Below are 20468 nucleotides of genomic sequence, written 5' to 3'. Positions count from 1 at the left end.
TACTATATAGAGACAACCCATAAGTTCTGTGACTCTAGAGAACCCTGACTAATACAGACAGAGCAAAGACAGGGCTGAGTGGTTAGGTTCATAACTCTAATTTTGTTACTGTTATAAATCATAATGTAAATATGTGTTTTCTGATGGTGGTCTTAGGTGAGTCTCTTGACCACCCAAAGGCATTAACTCACAGGCTAAGAACTGCTGTGCTAAGTGGAGTTTGGTTCCTAGCACACAATAGGTGGCTCAAGACTCCAGCAGCTCTGGGGCCTCGTCTTCTGTCCTCTTTGGGCACTTGCATACATTACATACACATACATAAGTAAAAACAAACCTTTGGAAAACAAGTCAGGGGGAAGAGAGAGAAAGTTGCTCATCTTTTGTTTTCTCCCGTGACCCTTTTAAATAGAAAGGCTAAAATATAAATTCGATGAAGTCCACTGATTTCCAAAATAGAAAACATGTATTTCAAAAAGGGTCATGCTACATACCAAAGGTAAAACAAATACTTTTATTGCACATTTATAAAACCTGCATAGTTGTATTGTGTTCTTCCCTCCCATGATTGCTCCATTAATCCTTAAAATTTGGTTAAAACATGAGTTTCCAATTAGAAGTTCTTTAAAAAGCAGCTTCTTTCTACATATACACAGATAGATGTTATTTTTTATACAAATTCACATCCCTTATTTTCTTTAAAAAAAAAAAAGGGAGAGAAAGGATCAAAATTCTCTTAGGCCGGGTAGCCTTAGACACCTGCTTCTGATGATTATTAACTATTAAGTGTTCCTTGTGTGGCATCTGTCACACCAGCACAGGGCTGGAAGCCCAGGATGCTTTCTTTTCTTTCACTCAAGACTGAATGTGAGGTTTTCTGGTTTATCTAAAGTATAAACAGACCAAAGGGGGATGCAGCTTTCCCTTGGCGGCTTCATGGCGCAGCCTTATGTGGAAGGAAGGGCTCACCAGCACCTCTTTTCATCACTGGCAAGAGCCAGGCAAGACCCCTACTACCAATCTCTGGTAGCTGAGGACTTTTAAATGTCACCTGAACTTGACAAAATAACTAGAAACTGCTCCCCTGGCTCAGTTCTGATGAGTCACCCTTTTGCTGTCAAAGACTGGTGCCTGAAGGGTAATTTAAAAGTGGCACGAGGTTTAGACAAACCCAAGTGTTATGGGAGATTTACAAAGGCAGTTCAGGTCTTCTAGGATAATTCAAAACCTTAATGCACTGGCTCCTGCCTTCTTCAGTGAAATAGCTCTTGTGGTTCTGTACCTAAAATGTGCAACTTTATCCTTAATCCCTTAAACACACATCACGAGAGGGGGGAGGGTCTGAATCTCGCTCAGACACCCAATCCCTCTGTCCAGGGAAATCTGTCACAACAGACTGCCACATAACAGGCAGGGGACCGGAGACCAGACTGAGTCTTGACTGTCCATGAGCGGCTTATTTCACGGTTACTGTTGAAACTCCTTGAATGGACTCCATGACAGCTGCAAACCGGTTGCAAAGATCATAGGGAGAATTCGGTCGAATAGTTGGAGGCTCCTTTAGGACGATGATTTCTGCAGAAGGATCTAGAAGCCTGGGTAGGAACTCTCCTAAGCACAGCTGCAGATTCTCTGTAGAGGGAAAATGAACTGTCATACACACAGCTAAACAAGGCTATAGCATCCGGGAGGGCCTTCAGGGGCCAACATTCAACTCAACAGCAGGCATCCTGCTGCAGCTAAGAGGAAGATGCCTTTGCAACTCACCCTCCCACACTAGGCAAGAAGCCCACATAGGGCTGCATAACTCAGTCTATGTCCATGTCTGTGTATGTTGGGGAAAGAGTTTGTCATGGCAGCAGTAAAGGGTACTCACTCACTCAAAACCAAACATCTAACCATGACACCATTGCAGTCTTGGTTCAAAACACACAATATACATGAAGTCACTGTCAAACAGTGCCAAGTTTTCCTTTCTTATAGAAACATTACTAACTACAGAAAAGATTTTTTTTGGGGGGGGGGGTTCTCTGTGTAGCCCTGGCTGTCCTGGAACTCACTCTGTAGACCAGGTTGGCCTCTACCTCAGAAATCCGCCTGCCTCTGCCTCCCAAGTGCTGGGATTAAAGGCGTGCGCCACTACCGCCTGGCTAGAAAAGCCTTTCAAACACTTTCTCACCATTATCTGATGCACATGAGCATCAAAGCAGTGTACCTGTGGAGTGAATTGTAATAAGGGGTTTGGTTTTTAAAAACTGCTATTTGGGTTGCTGATTTTTGTTTCATTATTTTATAAAAGGGCATTAAGTGAGCCTTGGCTTGTGATTAGCTCAGAATTTCAATCATTTCTGAAATGGCCCTCAATGTATCTCTAGCATTAAAATTATGTATTTATGTGACATGGTATGCTCATCATTGATATTCATAGAATTAAAATATCAATCAAGTCTGAAAAACCCTGTTTTTCAGATGTTCTAAATTCCGAAGTATCAGATATTTATCGAAGATTTAAGCTTTTATGAAAAGATAAACAACCCATCTCACAATCATGCAAATTTGTTATTTATAAACAGAAAATTTCTCTATAATTTTTTAAAATCTATATCCATTTTGCTATGTGTGAACCTGGGGTGTATCAAGCCTCTTGGCTGAGAATAAGGAGCTGGCTCCGAGAGTAAGACGTCTGCTGCACAAGCTGACCAGTGTTCAGCAGACCGAGCCCAGGGAAAGATGGGAAGAAAGGACTAAGTACACAGAGCTGCCCTCTGAGTGACACACATGAACCCTCTATACACCCAACACCAGTAAACACAAGCAACACTTTTAACTAGCTTGGTGTGCTAGAGCACACCTTTAATCCTAGCACTCAGGAGGCAGAGATACAGGGATCTCTTGAATTCTAGGCCAGTTTGGTCTACATAGTAAGCTTCGGGCCAGCTACGAGCAAAGGTGTGTTTACCAAGTAGCAAAGCTGTTTCGTTATCATGGCTATTCTTAACAAACTATCCTCTTAAATCTTAAGAAATTGGATATGATGCTCTGTACCACACACACACACACACACACACACACAAAATGGTGCTATTGTCTGTCTTTCTTTCTTTCTTCTTCTTTTTTTTTGTTTGTTTGTTTGTTTTTTTTTTTTTTTTTTCGAAACAGGGTTTCTCTGTATAGGCCTGGCTGTCCTGGAACTCACTTTGTAGACCAGGCTGCCTTGAACTCAGAAATCCACCTGCCTCTGCCTCCCGAGTGCTGGGATTAAAGGCGTGTGCCACCACGCCTGGCTTTTTTTGCTTTTTTTTTTTTTTTGCTCTCGCTCTTTAGCATCACTGGTTGTTAGGGGGATTGAAACCCCCTAACATCCCATGGATACAGCATGAAATTTGGGCTCTACTTCTCTCTGCCTCCTTACCTCAGTCAGCAGCTGAAGCCACTCCAGGGTCAGCCAGCTACTCCCAGGAGCTGTGACTACTTGGAACTAAACCCAGGGTACCCTGCTCCCTAGCTACAGTCGGTGCTCTGCAGGAGTGTTAGTTTTTCATTGTTTTCCCATCTACTAAATTATGGGGTTTTATAGTTTATTTATGTAGAGTATGATTATCTGATGGCTCTTTAAACTTTCTTGAGGTTTGAAGTTGCAATATATTTCTGAGTTCGAGGCCAGCCTGGTCTACACAGTGAGTTCCAGGACAGCTAGGGCTACATAGAGAAACCCTGTCTCGAAAAAACAAAACAAAATAAACAAACAAACAAACAAAACGAGCGAGAGCACTGTGAGGCTTCAGATACACAAAAGCACAGAAACTACGCAGTGCTAATAACACACACCTGCAATATCCTTCCCCAGGTAAGAGCACCAGTGGTTCCTCATGACCTCGATGGCATCGAGGTCGTCCTTGGAGATGTCGTTATTAATGATCAGGTGGATGCAGGGAATGATCAACTCATTCATTACATTAATGCCCTCTGTTACAGAATGGTCGTCATTTGTTTCAAAAAGAGAAGCAGCCTTGGCATTCAGCTCCTACAAATATAGACAGACAAAGGGAGACTGGAAAAAGTAAGTATCACTTTAGTGTGAATCTAAGCCAACAGTCACACAAAAATCGACTAACTGGAAAGAAAAAAAAAAAAAAAACCACGCACTGGCTCCTGCCCCAGATGTTCTGACATAATTAGGATGTAGGTGATCTGGGCCCTGGGGCTTTATAACTCCTGTGATGATTCTAATGCACCTAAACTTGTGACTCAATGGCCTACATTACCAGCCAAGGTCACATCTGACATCTGTTTCTACTCTAAAACCTAGCAAATGATTCTCAATCTTCACTAGCCACTAGGACCACTCACAGAAGACACTGAGATCCAGGTTCCTCCCAGATTGGCCAGTTGTCACCAATGGCTGAAAGTGACTGACACTCATCAGAGGCAGTGACGGGAAGCCTAAACCATCCCTAGTATAGCAGTAGGAAGGAAGGTGTAAGGACACTCAAGTTGATGATTTGAATCTGCTGACTTAGAGGGCAAAATCAGAGCTTTTAGGAGCCGCTTCTCAGCACAGTAGACAGTCTTACCACACCTATAATTGACACAGCAATCAAAGAATTCCCAGAAAATAAGGATGTTGCAAAGATAAGCCCACAGAAGTGAATATACAAGGACAGCCTACAAGCCAGCCATCTCTTGAGAATTTCATGAAGAACTAGCATGCTATATATACACTGCTGGGCAGATTGACAGCGTTATACCAGACCTTCCCTATGGTTGTCCATCGCAAACGAGGTAAGGTAACAAGGTTAGCAAGAATGAGTCTTACACTCTGTAACCTAGTATTAAGACTGGAATAGATTTTTAAGATACCTCTAGTTCTGAAAACTCCCCTTTGCTAGGCAACCCTGGGAAACATCCCATTCTTCCAACGTATGCATGTGGCTCTGTGCTAGCAAACTCATACCTCATGGGAGCAACATGCTAAAAGCTTTAATGCAGGCACACGAGAAAGGCAAGGCTGGCTCAACTTATCAAGGGTTGGAGAAAAATTATACACTGAGAAAAAGAGAACAGGAGAGGCAGGGACAGAGAAGAGAGAGTAATGTTTTGTAAATGGTACAGACCAGAAGGCATTTTCTGCGGTATAAGGCAATCACAGACTCCTTCACGCCCCTTCGGGGCCCCTTCACCAGCAGGCCAGCGTTGCTCTGGTATGCGTACACCAGGTAGGACAATGCTTCCTGGTACCTTAGAAAGTGGGAGACAATCCACATAGTGAGTTCTTTTTGCCAAAACCTAGGGCTTAGCTCTCACTTTTCTGTAACTCGAATCCATTCAACTACAATATGATGTACTGGGAAAACATGGGGGCCAAACCCACAGCCAGACTCAGCTGTTTTGCACTCGGAGCAAGAAAGGTAAGGCAAATCAGGAAACTTTCATCTTTGGACCTCAGGTTTTCTCTCTGTCTCAAACAAAGGAAAGAGACTGGCTATTCACTAGAGCCTGTGCTAATCAAAACTGCTCTCTGGTCACTACGGAGCCCGACATAACATCTCCTCACTGGTAAACCCAGTCACATGAAGGACAGGGGAAAGCATAATGTGCAGAACCCGATGAAGCATGGGGTGGGGGAAGGGCAGGCCCAGTGTATGTAACAAAGAAGGAGACTCATGGCAGTGACTTCTGAGTAACCCTGAGTAGGTGTCAGTGTTCTGACTATCAATGCTGGTGAAAAAAAAAAAAAGGGCCAACATACTTTCCTTTTTGGAAGAGTTCCAGGCCCGTTAGAAGGTACACAGACACCTTTCGGAACAGACTATAATCTTCATGCCACCTCTGGAAAGGAAGGACCAACATTAGTGACACGATCTCAGTAAACTGCTGCCTGCTTCCCTTTTGGTGCTATACACCCAGCAACCATGTACTCACAACATGTGGTCAAGTATAAAAACACACAAAACTTTTGGGTAAAAAAACAAAAAACAAAAACAACAAAAAACCCCAAAACTAAAAACCAACCACAGGAAAAAGACTTAAATGGAGGTGCACACCTGTAGCCCCAGCAGCACAGAGGGGATGCAGGAGCATCAGCAAGGCCAGAGTCATCCTCAAACCTGACAAATGCGAGCCGAGCTCAGCCTGAGTATGTTTACACCACTGACCTAACCTGCTCTCTTCTACTCCTTCTGCTGAGGATCAGAAAATCATTTCAACTAAGCGTTTGAGTTTATAAACTCTCCTAATCCCAACACAACTTGTCAAAGTCCTTCTGGTGTATATAGATGACAAGCCCGAGTGTGACAGGCAGAGGCAGCCATGGGGAAGAAGGGAGCACAAGCGAAGCAGACAGCCAGCTGTGGCTCAGCAGTCAAACAGCACAGCCCCCGCCCAGCGTGCTTTGTACACAGAAGAGTCTGTTCTCTTACTGAACTCTGTAGTCACACGTATTTTAATGCACACTACAAAACCATGCCATTACACACCGACACACTGCCTAGGGCAAGGCTTGGAAGAGCCCTTAGGAAACGAGCAGACACAGGCTACCCAAGACTGAAAACAAGGCCTGTGCTTCTGAACCTAAGACAGGATTTGTATTCAATTTCACCACCCCATCCCCCCACCCCCACCCCGCCTTTTTTTTTTTTTTTTTTTTTTGGTTCTTTGAGACAGGGTTTCTCTGTATAGCCCTGGCTGTCCTGGAACTCACTCAGAAATCTGCCTGCCTCTGCCTCCCAAGTGCTAGGATTAAAGGCATGTGCCAATGCCCGGCAATTTTTCCCCTTTCAATCTCTATCTCGGCTGTCCTAGAACTCCTTATGTAGGCCAGGCTGGGCTTGAACTCAACGATATACTTACTCTTGGCTTCCTGAGTGCTGGGGTTAAAGTGTGGCCCACCACCCTCAGCTTTGTTTTTTTTTTTTCCTTCTCCTTTCAAGTTCATAGGGAACTAGTTGAGTCTGGTAACATAAAACTTCATTTTATCTTAAGAATCACTTGCCTCTAGAAGTAAGGTTTTGGAAGGAATTAAAAAGAAACAAAGCCCCACACTTACCTTATACTCTTCCATGTTCATGTCATCTGGACCAATTTCCATCAATTTGGCCTGAGCCACCTTCATGATACTGATAGATCTGTGAGGGACAGAGTTCAGAAAGCAATGGCAGGGTTCAGGGCAGCTCCTCCATATTGGAGGAAGTTGCCGAGTAAGACCCCACACAGGAACAGGCTGGCACATTCTCACCTCTCATCATAGCTAAGGTTTCTATCCGCAAACTGTTCCAGAAGGGTCCGTTCTACTACCCTCTTGGGTGCTTCATTTTGGAAAAAGTAGACAAGAACATGCTGAAGGCGAGGGTCACTGTGAGAGGTGGGTGTCTCTTTGGCAAGCTGATAGAGCCTGGAGTACTCCTCATGAAATGCCTGTTAACGACAGAACTGAGGCATGGGAAAGGGGACACCACGGACTTCAGCACACAGACAGAAACTGACAAGAAACACCAGAGGGCCTCTCATTGATTCACACTAGGCTAAGGAATTCTTGTCAAGAAATTACAAAAGCAACGATGGGATGTGAATTGGTATATCAGAACTCCCTCAAAGACTGACACTGAAGACTTACTATATTCAAAAAACTAAACTCATTTTCCTCATCAAGTTTGGTTTTGTGGAGACAAGGTCTCAATTCTGTAGTCCAGGCCACCCTAGACCTCATTACGTAAACTAGGTTCCCCTCAAACTTGTGGCCGCCCTCTTGGTTCCTGTGCCAAAGCGCTAGGACTACAGGTATGTGTGGGCATGCCCACCTCTCACCAAGTTCTTAAATAAAAACACAAGCACTTAGTCAAATTGTTTAAAAACCCACCCAAATGTAATCTTATTCAAACATCTTAAAGACCAAATACCTCAAATAGTATGCCTTTTAAAATGAAGGATCCCAAGTTACAAAGTCAGTCTCAGTTTGTGTCATCGATGAACATTTAACAACCTCGTCATCCTCTAGACTAGATGCAATGCAGTGGCACTCCTCACTGCTGGGCCACTGCCAGGCAAAGATGAGCAAGCCACCAGCTTTGTGGGATGGCTTGCTCATCATCTGGGCAGCAAAGACAGTGTCATGTTTCATTTGAACACAGGATACTGTGTGTCTGTGTGCTAGTGTGCACAAGTGTAGAGACCAGAGTGCAACTGTGAGTACCGTTCTTCAAATTCTATCCAACATACATTTGTGGGGGGGAGGAGAAGTTGGGCGTGGGGTTGAAAAGGTCTCACTATGTAGTCCTGGCTGGCCTGTAAACAAGTGAGTCTTTTTTTTTTTTTTTTTTTTGGTTTTTTGAGACAGGATTTCTCTATGTAGCCCTGGCTGTCCTGAAACTCACTCTGTAGACCAGGCTGGCCTTGAACTCAGAAATCCACCTGCCTCTGCCTCTCAAGTGCTGGGATTAAAGGCGTACGCCACCACTGCCCGGCAGCAAGTAAGTCTTGAACCTCACTTGAATCGGCCTGCCTCTGTCTCCTCAACACTGGTACTGAAGGCATGTGCCTTGCTCTATCATACTTTTTTGGGACAAGATCTCTCACTGACTTCAAACTCACCAACTAGGCTATACTGGTTGGCCAGCAAGCCTCAGGGATCCTATCTCTGCCTTTCCAGCACCGGGATTACAGACATGTATTGTACCATGTTACACGTATGTATGTGTGGGCAGGGTATGCATGTCTAGTAGCCACAGAAGACAGAAGAGTGCCAGACCACCTGAAACCAGAGTGATAGCAGTGAGCTGTCCAGTGTTAGGTACTGGGAACCAGACGGGGACAGCAGTATATGCTGGGACATCTTTCCAGTCCTGTGGAAAATTTTGTTTTGTAAAATGTAGATTCTGGAGATCAAAAATGTATCCTTTCGACTGAGCTATCTCCCAGCACAAGCAACTGTAACAGCATTTTCCACTGTCTTACAGAAATATTCCTGTGTTACAAGGATTAACATTCTAAAACAAGGGGGCTGGAGAAATGGCTCAGTGGGTAAGAGCACTGACTGCTCTTCTGAAGGTACTGAGTTCAAATCCCAGCAACCACATGGTGGCTCACAACCACCTGTAATGAGATTCTAGTGTGTTAGAAGTCAGCTTCAGTGTACTTATGCATAATAGTAAATGAAGCTTTGGGCCAGAGCAAGCAGGGACTGAGTGAGCGGAGTTGACAGGAGCGAGCAAAGGTCCTAAAATTTCAATCCCCAACAACCACATGAAGGCTCACAACCATCTGTACAGCTACACTGTACTTACATACATAAAATAAATAAATAAATCTTAAAAAAAAAAGATTTTAAAACAAGAGTACCTTAATAAGCCCTGCTTCAGACCCATCTCGGTCAAAGGTCTGGCGTGCTTTAGCTATGGCCAGGATGACCCCTTGCATGGCAGGGCTCAGCATCACCTACCACAGAGGGCACAAAACAGAGAAAAAGGAGAGCAGACAGGTTCAGAAGGAAACAGTATGAAGCGAGGTGAGCAGAGTGCTGAGGAGAAGCCGAGCACTGTCTCCTTGGCTGGCACGGGTTGCAGGCCAAGCTTCACAGCCCTATTCTAGACGCATGCCGAGCCTTGGCTCTCCTTGTAATGATGCCTATGACAAGCCGTTCCTCTATGTGCACATTCTAAGTCTATGAGATAAACAAAGGTGTCCAAGAGCATTTCTGATGGGGCACTGCTGAAGAGTAAGTTCAGCCATATGGCTAGCGCTCCACTAGAGTGAAGGTATAAAGGTATGTAGTATTAAGTAGCTGCTAACTTCCAATAAAAACATACACAGCCACAGCAAAGAGCAGAAACCCGAGAGACAGGATAAAGACTATTTATGTGCAGTGCAACCGAAAAGGAGACAGAGCATGAGGAACAGCTGCTTGCTCAACCTCAGAATTAAAAGCAAAACCAACTTTAATCCACATTTGTTTTATTCACCGAGCAAGTGGAAAAAGTCTACTTGTAAGACAAAATAATGGACTGCCACCAAAACCAAACAATCTCTCAAAGGTAAGCGTATTTTTGTTCATAATACCAAATGGAGTTAATCCTTTCCCTAGGCCATCCAGGCTTTTGTAGCAGTCCCTGCTCAACACAAGCTGGGTGTACACACATACACATGCACACACGCATGCCAAAAGTGCACAGCAAAAATGGGTCACCCATGCCTTTTCATAAAGGACAACAAGGTCAGCAGCAGACAGGCCTCCATGGCTGTTGCTTGATTCAGTGAGAAAACATTAGCTCGTGACACACGCCTTTTGAGAAACAACACACAGCTCCCCTGCACTCGTCTCGGTACCTCCTCATCATAGCCATCTGCATCAGACCTAACAAGAATCCTTCCCACACTGGGAATCTCCACTTCAGAGACCTCAGAGTTAGGTGCGGCAGCAGCCTCCGTGTCCCTGGCCTCGGCCGCCTGCTCTAACTGCTCTGCAAGGTTTGTTTCCTGGGGCTTCTTGGGCTCAGCTTCATTATGCTGTGGCAGCAGAATGGAGGGAATAGAGTTAAGAACAATGGGGAAAAACAGGAAGAAATAAAGAGGGCTGGTTAAAGTCAGCAGAGACGACAGAAAGCTGTTGCTGGTGTCAAAAACCAGACCCTCTCAAAGGAGGGTCACTCAGCCAGTCTCACCTCACTCAAGGCTGCTTCTACACCACTCTTCTCGTAGGCATGAGCTGTGTTGGCAATTGCCTGGGCAGTCTGTTCTTTTGCAATCACAGCATGCTCAGAAGACAAGCATCGGACCTCATGAGAGGACACTGCTGGAGACTCTAACAAAAAGAAATAAAAATATTAATAATCACAGAAGTGTCACATCTGATGACCGGCGAGCAGGAGGGACACACATTTCAATATACAGACCCAGCACACCTCTTTCAAAGTCCATGTAAATGCCCCTAGAAAGTTGGACAAGAAACACACTCTGCCAAGCAGTGGAGGCACACACCTTTAAACCCAGCACTTGGGAGGCAGAGGCAGAAGCAGAGGCAGGTGTATCTCTCTGAGTTCAAGGCCAGTCTAGTCTACACATAGAAACCCTGTCTTGAAAACAAAACAAAACAAAAAAAATCATTAAAAAAATTTTTTGCGAGGCAGTGGTGGTACACACCTTTAATTACAGAGCCTGGGAGGCAGAGGTAGGTGGAACTTTATGAATTCAAGGCCAGCCAGCACTGCAGAGCAAGTTCCAGGACAGCCAGGACTAGAAAGAGAAACCCTGTCTTGAGAAATCATTTAAAGGAAGAAAAGAAGGACTTTCTACTCCACATCAAGGATCTCAAAGGTCTGTTAAAATTACTGTGCACAATTTTTCCTATTTTCACACCAAAGATGCTTCCTCTCATTAACCACTTAATAAGATCATCTGTAACTTTCCATCCTGTCATTCTTCTACAAGCTGGAGGATAAGCAAAGCACTATAGAAAGCACAGACAGCCTTTCTCATACATAGTATTTCTGCTTGTCAGAAAGCAACTTCTTTTTTTTTTTTAAAGATTTATTTTATTAATATATGTAAGTACACTGTAGCTGTCTTCAGACACTCCAGAAGAGGGAGTCAGATCTTGTTTCGGATGGTTGTGAGCCACCATGTGGTTGCTGGGATTTGAACTCTGGACCTTCGGAAGAGCAGTCGGGTGCTCTTACCCACTGAGCCATCTCACCAGCCCCAGAAAGCAACTTCTAAAGGCATACTGATCCTACAAACTGTAGGACAGCCACTATAAACAGAACCTGATGCAGGGCCAGCAAGACGGCCCAGTGGGTAAAGGTACTTACTTGTTCCCAAGCCTGATGACCAGGGTTTGATCCCTGAGACCCACATGGTGGAAGGAGAAACTGGCCCTGACAAGTTGTCCTCTAATATAAAAAATGTGTTATATGGCACGTGTCCCCACACTCCTCCCATCAAAGAAAAATAAAAAAGTTAAAAATAAAAAGAATGTCACTGTGAAGAGAGATATTGACATGTCACTGAGGATCCAGGGTTGGCTGCAGAGGACAGCAAGGACCTGACCAGACCTGGCACAGTGTGGGGGAAGAGCAAGGCCCTGCCGGACCATACCTTGTGATGTGGAGAAATCCTGTGAGGAAGAGTTCGGGGAGGACTCCATCTGTGGGATCTTACAGGACTGTTCTTCCTCCCATTCCTCCACCTCTTGCTGAAACCTCCAGTTATCTTCCTGAATGTACTGCCTGAGTTCCACAGACAGGGCTTCCACTTCTCCTGCAGTCTCATCAGATTCATTAGAAGATGCCTCTGAGGGAAAATAGTTAAAACAGAGAAAGGTAAACGAACACATTATCCCAGAGGCAGGGCAGCACATCCCAGCTTTACTCGTGTCCCTAGACACACACACTTATATGTATGCTCACACACTCACACAGAATTCAATCTGAAACTCTGACAGCATGAGGTTAACCGGCATAGCACATTAGGAACTGTAACAGGCAACATCAGTAAGCAGGCAGTATTTATCTAGTGGGGCTACAGAGACAGCTCTGCAGCTCACAGCACTGCCTTCTCTTGCATAGAACCCAGTTCTGGTTTACAGCACCAACATGGTAGCTCATAACTGTCCATACTTCTCAGTTCCAGGATATCTGACACATCAGGCACATATGTGGTTGAGTGAATGCCCCCAACCTTGGAATAGCTTAGCCACTTGTTCCATGCCTGCCAGTCACTGACACAGAAAAAGAACTTGACTCAGAGCAAGGTCATGCTGATCACATACCCTGTTATTATGTTCTGTATGCTCTGCATGAGGTTTGCTAATCTTAAGATATTCCACAAAGCTTTAGGTAGGACCCATCACATTAAAGGTCAGTATGTAAAGTAGCTTGAGGCAGAGCCAACCTGCACTTCCTGCCCTGTGTATGAACTCACTGTTCAAGATTGTTTTTATGGTTTTTTTTCCTTTACTAGCCCCGGCCCTGATAAATGTTCATCATCTTGGCTTAGTCCCTGGATTCTGAGCCAATTCTGAGCTACAGCCCTAATCGATCAGTCTTCGGGTGTGCATTCAATAAACGACCTGTCTGACTGAGATTGGTGTTCATATGGTTTGTGGGGCAATTCCTGGACCCCAACACGTACACGTAGCCAAATATTCATCAGCATAAAATGAAAATAAACCCTTAAAAATTAGTATCTGTTGGCTGACTGAATGAACACGATAGGTTAATGACTTAATCGTGGTCAGTCACTGGATGCAGCCAGTTTTTCTTTAAAAACCTGAACATTAACATATGCAATAGAAGGAAATGGAGGGGGTTCAGTGCTTCAGAAGGCTTGCTGCTCTTTTGGGAGAACCCAAGTTCAGTTTCCAGGACCCATGAGGTGGCTCATAATCACCTGCCACACCAACGCCAGGATGCCCTACATCTTGTCCTTGTAGGTACCTGCATGCACATGTGCACAAACACACATAAACACAGGCACAAAAAGAAATTTACACAGAAACTAAAAATACACCGAAATAAATTTCTTAAAAAAAGGGAAAAGAAAGTTTAAAGTAGTAGTCGTATCAGTTTAACTCTTCCATCTGAGAGTGGTAAGAACGTCCCGGCTGGGCATGGTAGCACACAGCTACAACCTCAGGGCAGCTCCACAGGTGAAGGCAAGATCAGGAGCCCGCAAGGTAGGAAAGGCTAGATGAGCTATTGCCTCCGAAAGATAAGAGAGTGATCCCCCACTTCATTAAATGTGAAGGCACTGCTCTGAGCGCACTCGGGAGGCAGAGGCAGGCAGGTGCTACCTACTGAGACCCTGCCTTTAAAAAGGAAGGAAGGAGACGAGTACTTTATTTCATGAAATTCCACACAATTATTGTGTTGTCAGAAACCAAGGTGAATTACTGGGTAAATGGTGCCTAGTCAAGTCATTAAGTACTTTGGCTCAGAGATTAAGAGCACCGGCTGCTCTTCCAGAGGTCCTGAATTCAATTCCCAGCAACCACATGGTGGCTCACAACCATCTAATGGGATCTGGCGCCCTTTTCTGGTCTGCAGGCATATATGCAGGCAGAATGCTGTATACATAATCAAAAGAGAACAAGAAAAAATTGCAAAAATATGAAGGACAAGTTGAATTCTATTTCTAACCATGTCATCAAAAACAACAAAAAGAATCTGCAACAAAACAACAAAGCCCTTGTTGGCCGCCGCCTTTTCGTGAAGCAGTAAGAGTCTATTTGCTTCTTTTCAGTCAGGGTCTTAAGTAACCTGGGCTGGCCTTGAACATCTGATTCTGCCACCTGTGCCTGAATGCTAAGACTGCAAGCATGCACAGCCACCCCTGGTATACAAGGTGCTGTGGGTCAAACCAGGGCTTCCTGCACACCAGGCAAGCACTCTACAAACAAATCTTAATCACCAGCCCCATGTGTACTTCATAAAAAAATGAGCAATCTAGGCAATAACAAGGAACTCCCAACAACCGACGGCTAGGACAGGCTTTTATAACCCTCACAGCCAGTATTTATGACTTTACATCACAGAGGGTGGTTGGTTTCTGACTATTTGAGACATTTTCTCTTTTATTCCCTTACAGTTTTTATGTTCTAAGAACATTTTACATAGTGATAAATTGTAGTTTACAAATGTCTTCAAAAGAAGTATGAGACTGCCCCTCTTCCAGGGGCTAGTTCCCCTAAATGCTCTCCTCTAGTCAGCATGTTTACCTGCACTGAAGTGGGGCAAGTTGTCATTGATATACATCAAGCAGTAGGCGCTGACATTTCTCAGGCCCCCGTAAGAATCTCTTTCAAGTTCCTCCCAGGAAGACTCAGTAACAGAGATGTCGTTGTATTTGAGCCAGGTCTGCCGGGGCTGGTTGTAGATGTATGCCCAGTAGTGTCCTGCACTGGCTTGTCCTTCGTGAACAAGAACTGCATGTAAGCGATAAGGCACCTGCAAATCAGAAAGGGGGGCTCTCAGACCAGGCCCAGAAGTCAGATGCTATCTATGTCAATACAATTCTGAACATTCCCAACCAGCAAGTAAAAGGGAATGCCCACACAAACACAAGATAACATCCACACCAAGCACTTTACCAGCTCAAGACAGACCAACGAAAACACAAGCTTGGAGGCTATCAAGGGTCCAATCCCAGGGCCCTCAGAATGAGTCAAAGCAAGCCTTGCTGGAGGCTCTTTCAGGTCACTCAGGGCCAGATTTCTTTGAAGCAGCAAAACAGAAGAGAAGAGGGAAAGTCAAGAGCCACACGATCTGTTCCTATGCCAACCACAAGCATGCTCACTGCACTGCTGGGAGCAGAGCTGTGTTCTGGATGTTACTCGGCCATGAGCCCTTCATAGGCCCTGTCCAAGGCCTTAAACGGAATAAAAACAAGTGTGGACAACAAGGATTTCTGTTCTGCCTGGCTCCCTTCTGGAATCCAGTTAGTAGAGTAATAAAGCCTGAGGATACTAATGGACCCTCCAGCTGGGTTTCCCCACTGCACTGCTTCAATTACCATGTGGATGATGCAGGATATTGATCAGACTGTGGACCCAAAACTGTGTTATTTCCTGGAAAAACCTGGGTGTTTCCTATGATGCTCTGAGCTAGCAGACTTTCACCCCAACATCTGGCTCCCAAGTCTTTATTGGTAAAATCAAATAATTGAAATTTTAATACCACCACCACTTAGAGAAAAATGTTTTATTAATATGTAACAGCAAATTTGTTTTTAAGATTTGTCTTTGTAAAAATGATGCAGAATCATGTGCATGTGGGTATTATGTGAGAGTTCAGGTGCCCACAGAGGGTGAGACATATCAGGTCTCCCTAGAACTGAAGTTAGCGGTTTCTGGGAGCTGAACTTGGATCCTCTGCAAAACAGCATACACTCTTAGCTGCTGAGTCATCTCGCCAGCTCCTAACAGCAAATATATCTCCACTGTATGAAAAAACACCGAGTGGTAGAATAAAAAAAAGGATGATTTAGGTTTCAATGTAAGCAGAAGGCCCTCTGAGTTCTTCAGCTGGATGTAGGGATATATGCCTACGTTAGTGAGAACTCCGTGCAGCTCTTGTGGTACTATGTCTTCTGCCATCAGTGCAGCCCATTTCCCTCCACCCTTAACTCTACCTGACGAAGAAGAGGGTCACAGTACATCTGCTCAATCGCCTTCGTGCTGCTCGAGATACAGTTCTTTAGGTCTGTTAGGAAGGAAAACCTTGTTAGCTTGGAGTGTCCGTGACGGGCCCTGCCGACACAAAGGCTTTTAACTCAACGTAATTACATCGAGGCGCTTAACAAATTATTCTTATAAATCTGCACTGACATTTCTTAAAGCAATTGTCTCCATTTAGGACAAACCTGGGTGTAATGGCCGAGCACATGCTTATCTCGTCTGAGGGCCCAGGACAGGAGGGAAGCCAAGCAAGAATGGAGTACGGGTAAGATATTGTTTAGAAAGCATTCATTTTGTTAAGATTCTCAAACCTGTGAGCACTGTCCCCACACTGGGAAAGCTGAGGCAGGAGGATAATGTGTTTGAGACTAGTCTGTGCTATAAAAGGAGAACTTATCTTTATAAACAGCAAAGATATCAAACCAAATTTTCTTTTAACAAGGCCTGATTATAAGGCAAACACTATTATTATCCTTTGATAATCAATTATAATCTTTACATTTAAACCAATGTAAATGTGCAGCAGTATGGAAGCACAAGGGCCATATGAAGTCAGGTCAGTTCGGAGACCCTGCTTCAAGGGGACAGGACAAGAGCAGGGAAGCGGGGAGGGGAGGAACATACACTGCTTTATCTCATCGAGGGCTCCCATGATTGCAACTATGCACCTTCGAGAGGAGGTTTTGAGGAGGAGGACAAATAATCCCACAGGACCAAGCCTTACAAGAAAAGAACTGCAGAAGTCACAGTTGCCAGGCCTGATGCCCAGCAGTCAGGGAACAAACACCCAGTGTGCCTGGCTTCCAAATAGCCAGGAAAAACAGAGAGTAGCTAACAAGTTTTCAGAGCACCCACCTTGTATATCCTGTTCAATTTCACTCCGCCACCTCTGAAGACAGGTCTTAACGAAGTTCATTTCTTCATCTGTGACTGTCCGAGGAGCTGGGGGTGCAGGCGTTTCCAGAGACGAGTGAGGAGAGGTAAATGGCCCATTCATCCCCTCAGAGCTGGGAAGAGCATCTTCTGGAGAGGAAAAGGTACTTCCAGCATTCTGAGAGCAGCTTTCTGGACTTGAACTAGAGAAGACAAAAGAAGGCACTCATTTTGTAATATCTAAAATGCAAGTTGGGGTGGGCGTGGTAGCAGAAACCAGTAATCTCATCCCTTGGGAGGCTAACACAGGACTGTTGTGACTTTGAGACCATCCTGGTATAGCTAAGGGCCTACCTCCAAAAAATAGTTCAACTTGACCCAAACTAATATACTTCAGAAAACCGGCTGCTTTATGAAAAGGTACAGTTAAGATACAACTGTGAGGCTGAGGCAGAAAGACCTCAATTGTAGGCCAACATAAGCTACGCATACACAGTGAGGCCTTAGCTAAAATCTACAAATATAATAAAAGCTAACTTTTTCTTGTAATAATCATCTCATTTAAGACAGTCTGGTTATGAAGCTAACATTAGTACTACCCTCATCTGATGAACTACTAGCTTAGCATTTAGCAAGCTTAGCTGGCTTAATGGTTAGTGCCTATAATCCTGGTACCCAAGAAATGACAGGAGGCAGGAAAGCCTCACACTCAGTGGCTCTCAACCTTCCTAATGCTGCAACCCTTTTAACCACACAGTCCCTCATGTTGTGTTGACCCCCCAACCATAAAATCGCTTTTATTGCTACTTCATAACTATAGTTTTGCTACTCAAGAACCATAATGTAAATATGTGTTCTCTGATGGCCTCAAGCCACCCCCATGAAAGGGTTACTCAACTTCCCAAAAAGGGGTTGGAACCCACAGGTTGAGAACTGCTACTCAAGTCCAGGGTAAGTAAGATCCTGTCTCAAAACAATGGGGAAAAAAACCCAAAAAACAAAACAGAAAAGTACTATGCTGCTCACATGGCATAGCACTTACTTACCTAGCACGAGACATTGGAATTACCCTATACCAAATAAGCCTGGCATAATAAGCAAGAAGAAAGGAGAAATAAATGCAAATTTATCTCTAATAGCACCAGAAAAGCTTCCTGTTGTGGATGCTGGAAACTGAACAACAGCCCTAGGCAAGGTAATTTGCACACTTAATGGCTGAGCCATCATCTTTATAGCCTCTGGGGTTTTGTTTTGTTTTGAAGACAAGGTTTCTCTGGGTAGCTCTGACTACTCTGGAACTTGTCCTGTAGGCCTCAGACTCAGCCTGCCTCTGCCTCCCAGCTGGTGAGATTAAAGGTGTGTACCACCACAGTCCATCTAACAACAGGTTTTTAACATAAGCTTTTTTTCTCCGTGAGGGACAAATGTGCCCTAGCAATTTTATTAGCTAAAGACACACATATCATGGAGCGTGACCCAAGCTGAACCTGCAGGCACCGTCTAGCTATAAAGACTGCCGGTTAAATAGGTAGAGTCAGAGGATTCCTCAACGTGGCCTCCCTGTGTGTTCAAGAGCCTAGCTCCTGCAGGCTTGGCCTCAGAATTCTGGCCAGTTCCTCCTTGTGTAACTCTGCCCATACGGTTTTCCTTGCTGTTAATTTAGCCTCCTTCAAGGCAGATGAAGTACAGAACAAGCTGCCTGCTGGACACTGCACACAGCAGACAGAAGCCCCTGGAGCAAGCGTACTGCAAGGACTCAGGGCAGGGCCAGGTGACAAACCCCACTCTGAGGGATCAGAGAGGCTCACAGCAGGTGGGAGGATAGGAAGGGAGTCAAATAAGAATGGGGAAACAATACAAACCATTTAAGAAATCTGCTTGTTACCTTTCCTTGGGTGTGAGGTCAGAAATCGGGCAGTGCACCGAGGGAAGTGGTAATGTCACATGCTCAGCACTTCCAGACAGACAGCTTTCAGAGGCAGGTTTTGTACTGGCAAATTCAATAACGTATTTCAACATGTCGGGAAGTGGGAACCGAGATGGGCCCGAGCCGTACTTCACATACCTAAGAAGCAAAGACACTGGAACACACTGCCCAAGTCTACTATGCATTGCAATAACTGCTGATAAAGACTTACCATGCAGAGCTGCTAATACCTAGCTATATAATCCTAGTAGCTCAGGAGGCTGAAGTAGAAGGCCACAAAAAGTTTGAGGCCTGTCTGGGTTACAAAGTATGGGGCAAGCTAGTGACAGCCTACCTCAATATAACAACAAAATCCCATATTATTCCTAAAGGCATATGCCATTTAATTGGTTATTCAATCTATAGGGTTAAAAACTAAAAAAGTGCTTTAGCCATGAAAGCTGCCAGCAGTCTGATGCATCACACAGAGAACAGGACTGTTTCAGACAGCTCAGTTCTGCTCTCCTGTCTTACATACCACAGCCAGGCGCTGCTCACAAACCTGAGTTCTTCCTTAAAGGACAATGTTCCAAACTAACTGAAAAAAACGATCTGGTCATTAGTTCTCATGACATTTTCTTTGTCCTTCCTAAACCAACTGCCTCATAACCAAGAATGAGAGAAATCCAGAAATAAATATCAGGCTTTAAGAAAAGCAAGGTGGTGGTAACCTTTGATCAGCACTTGGGAAGCAGAGGGACTCTGATTTCTGTGAGTTCAAAGCCAGTCTATGGAGCTTCCAGGACAGCCAAAGCTGTCTCCAAAACCCAAAACCATACCAAACAAACAAACAAAAAAAGCCCCCCAAAACCAAAACCACCACCACCAAACCAGAAAGAAATTAGACATTAGTAAAAGTCAGAGCCAAAGAAAGCAGCAATCTTTCTTTTTTCTTTTTCTTTTTAAAAGAAATATTTATTTATTTATTTATTTATTTATTATTTATTTATTTATTTATTATATCTAAGTACGCTGTAGCTGTCTTCAGATGCACCAGAAGAGAGGACGGCAGATCTCATATCAGAAAGAAAAGAAATTAGACATTAGTAAAGGTCAGAGCCAAAGAAAGCCAGCAATCTTTCTTTTTTCTTTTTCTTTTTAAAAGAAATATTTATTTATTTATTTATTTATTTATTTATTTATTTATTAATTATATCTAAGTACATTGTAGCTGTCTTCAGATGCACCAGAAGAGAGGACGTCAGATCTCATTATGGATGGTTGTGAGCCACCATGAGGTTGCTGGGATTTGAACTCAGGACCTTTGGAAGAGCTGTTGGTGCTCTTAACCACTGAGCCATCTCTCCAGCCCGCAATCTTTCTTTTACAGGGTCTTACATACTCTATTTTTAAAAAATCAGTTAATTTATTTTATGTATATGAGTACACTGTAGCTGTCTTCAAACACACCAGAAGAGGGCATCAGATCTTATTACAGATGGTTGTGAGTCACCATATGGTTGTTGGGAA

General features: G+C 44.2%; 1 protein-coding gene across 9 annotated transcripts in view; it reads right to left on the bottom strand.

Moving 5' to 3' along the window:
- Window positions 1-485: 485 nt before the first annotated feature.
- Usp28 (ubiquitin specific peptidase 28) overlaps window positions 486-20468 on the bottom strand; it is a 57199-nt gene continuing 37216 nt past the window's right edge. For 4 of the 9 annotated variants that reach the window (XM_006510259.4, XM_006510260.4, XM_030244323.1 and 1 more), the window contains 14 exons: window positions 18918-19097; window positions 17015-17235; window positions 16114-16184; window positions 14702-14930; window positions 12082-12276; window positions 10650-10789; window positions 10315-10494; window positions 9331-9426; window positions 7232-7410; window positions 7043-7121; window positions 5747-5826; window positions 5112-5235; window positions 3826-4021; window positions 489-1629 (listed from right to left, as the gene is read on the bottom strand). In XM_006510259.4, coding sequence (XP_006510322.1) covers window positions 1454-1629; window positions 3826-4021; window positions 5112-5235; window positions 5747-5826; window positions 7043-7121; window positions 7232-7410; window positions 9331-9426; window positions 10315-10494; window positions 10650-10789; window positions 12082-12276; window positions 14702-14930; window positions 16114-16184; window positions 17015-17235; window positions 18918-19097 — 2146 coding nt within the window. In that variant the 3' untranslated portion in view covers window positions 489-1453. Of the gene's footprint in view, window positions 1630-3825; window positions 4022-5111; window positions 5236-5746; window positions 5827-7042; window positions 7122-7231; window positions 7411-9330; window positions 9427-10314; window positions 10495-10649; window positions 10790-12081; window positions 12277-14701; window positions 14931-16113; window positions 16185-17014; window positions 17236-18917; window positions 19098-20468 lie in introns of all 9 variants that reach the window. The other 5 variants (XM_006510261.4, NM_001359739.1, XM_006510263.4 and 2 more) reach the window with 5 other exon arrangements.

The sequence above is a fragment of the Mus musculus genome, chromosome 9 (assembly GCF_000001635.26).
Source record: "Mus musculus strain C57BL/6J chromosome 9, GRCm38.p6 C57BL/6J".
Taxonomy (NCBI): Eukaryota; Metazoa; Chordata; class Mammalia; order Rodentia; family Muridae; genus Mus; species Mus musculus.
The sequence above is the reverse complement of the archived record's forward strand: the minus strand, read 5'-3'. Positions and strand labels throughout refer to the sequence as shown.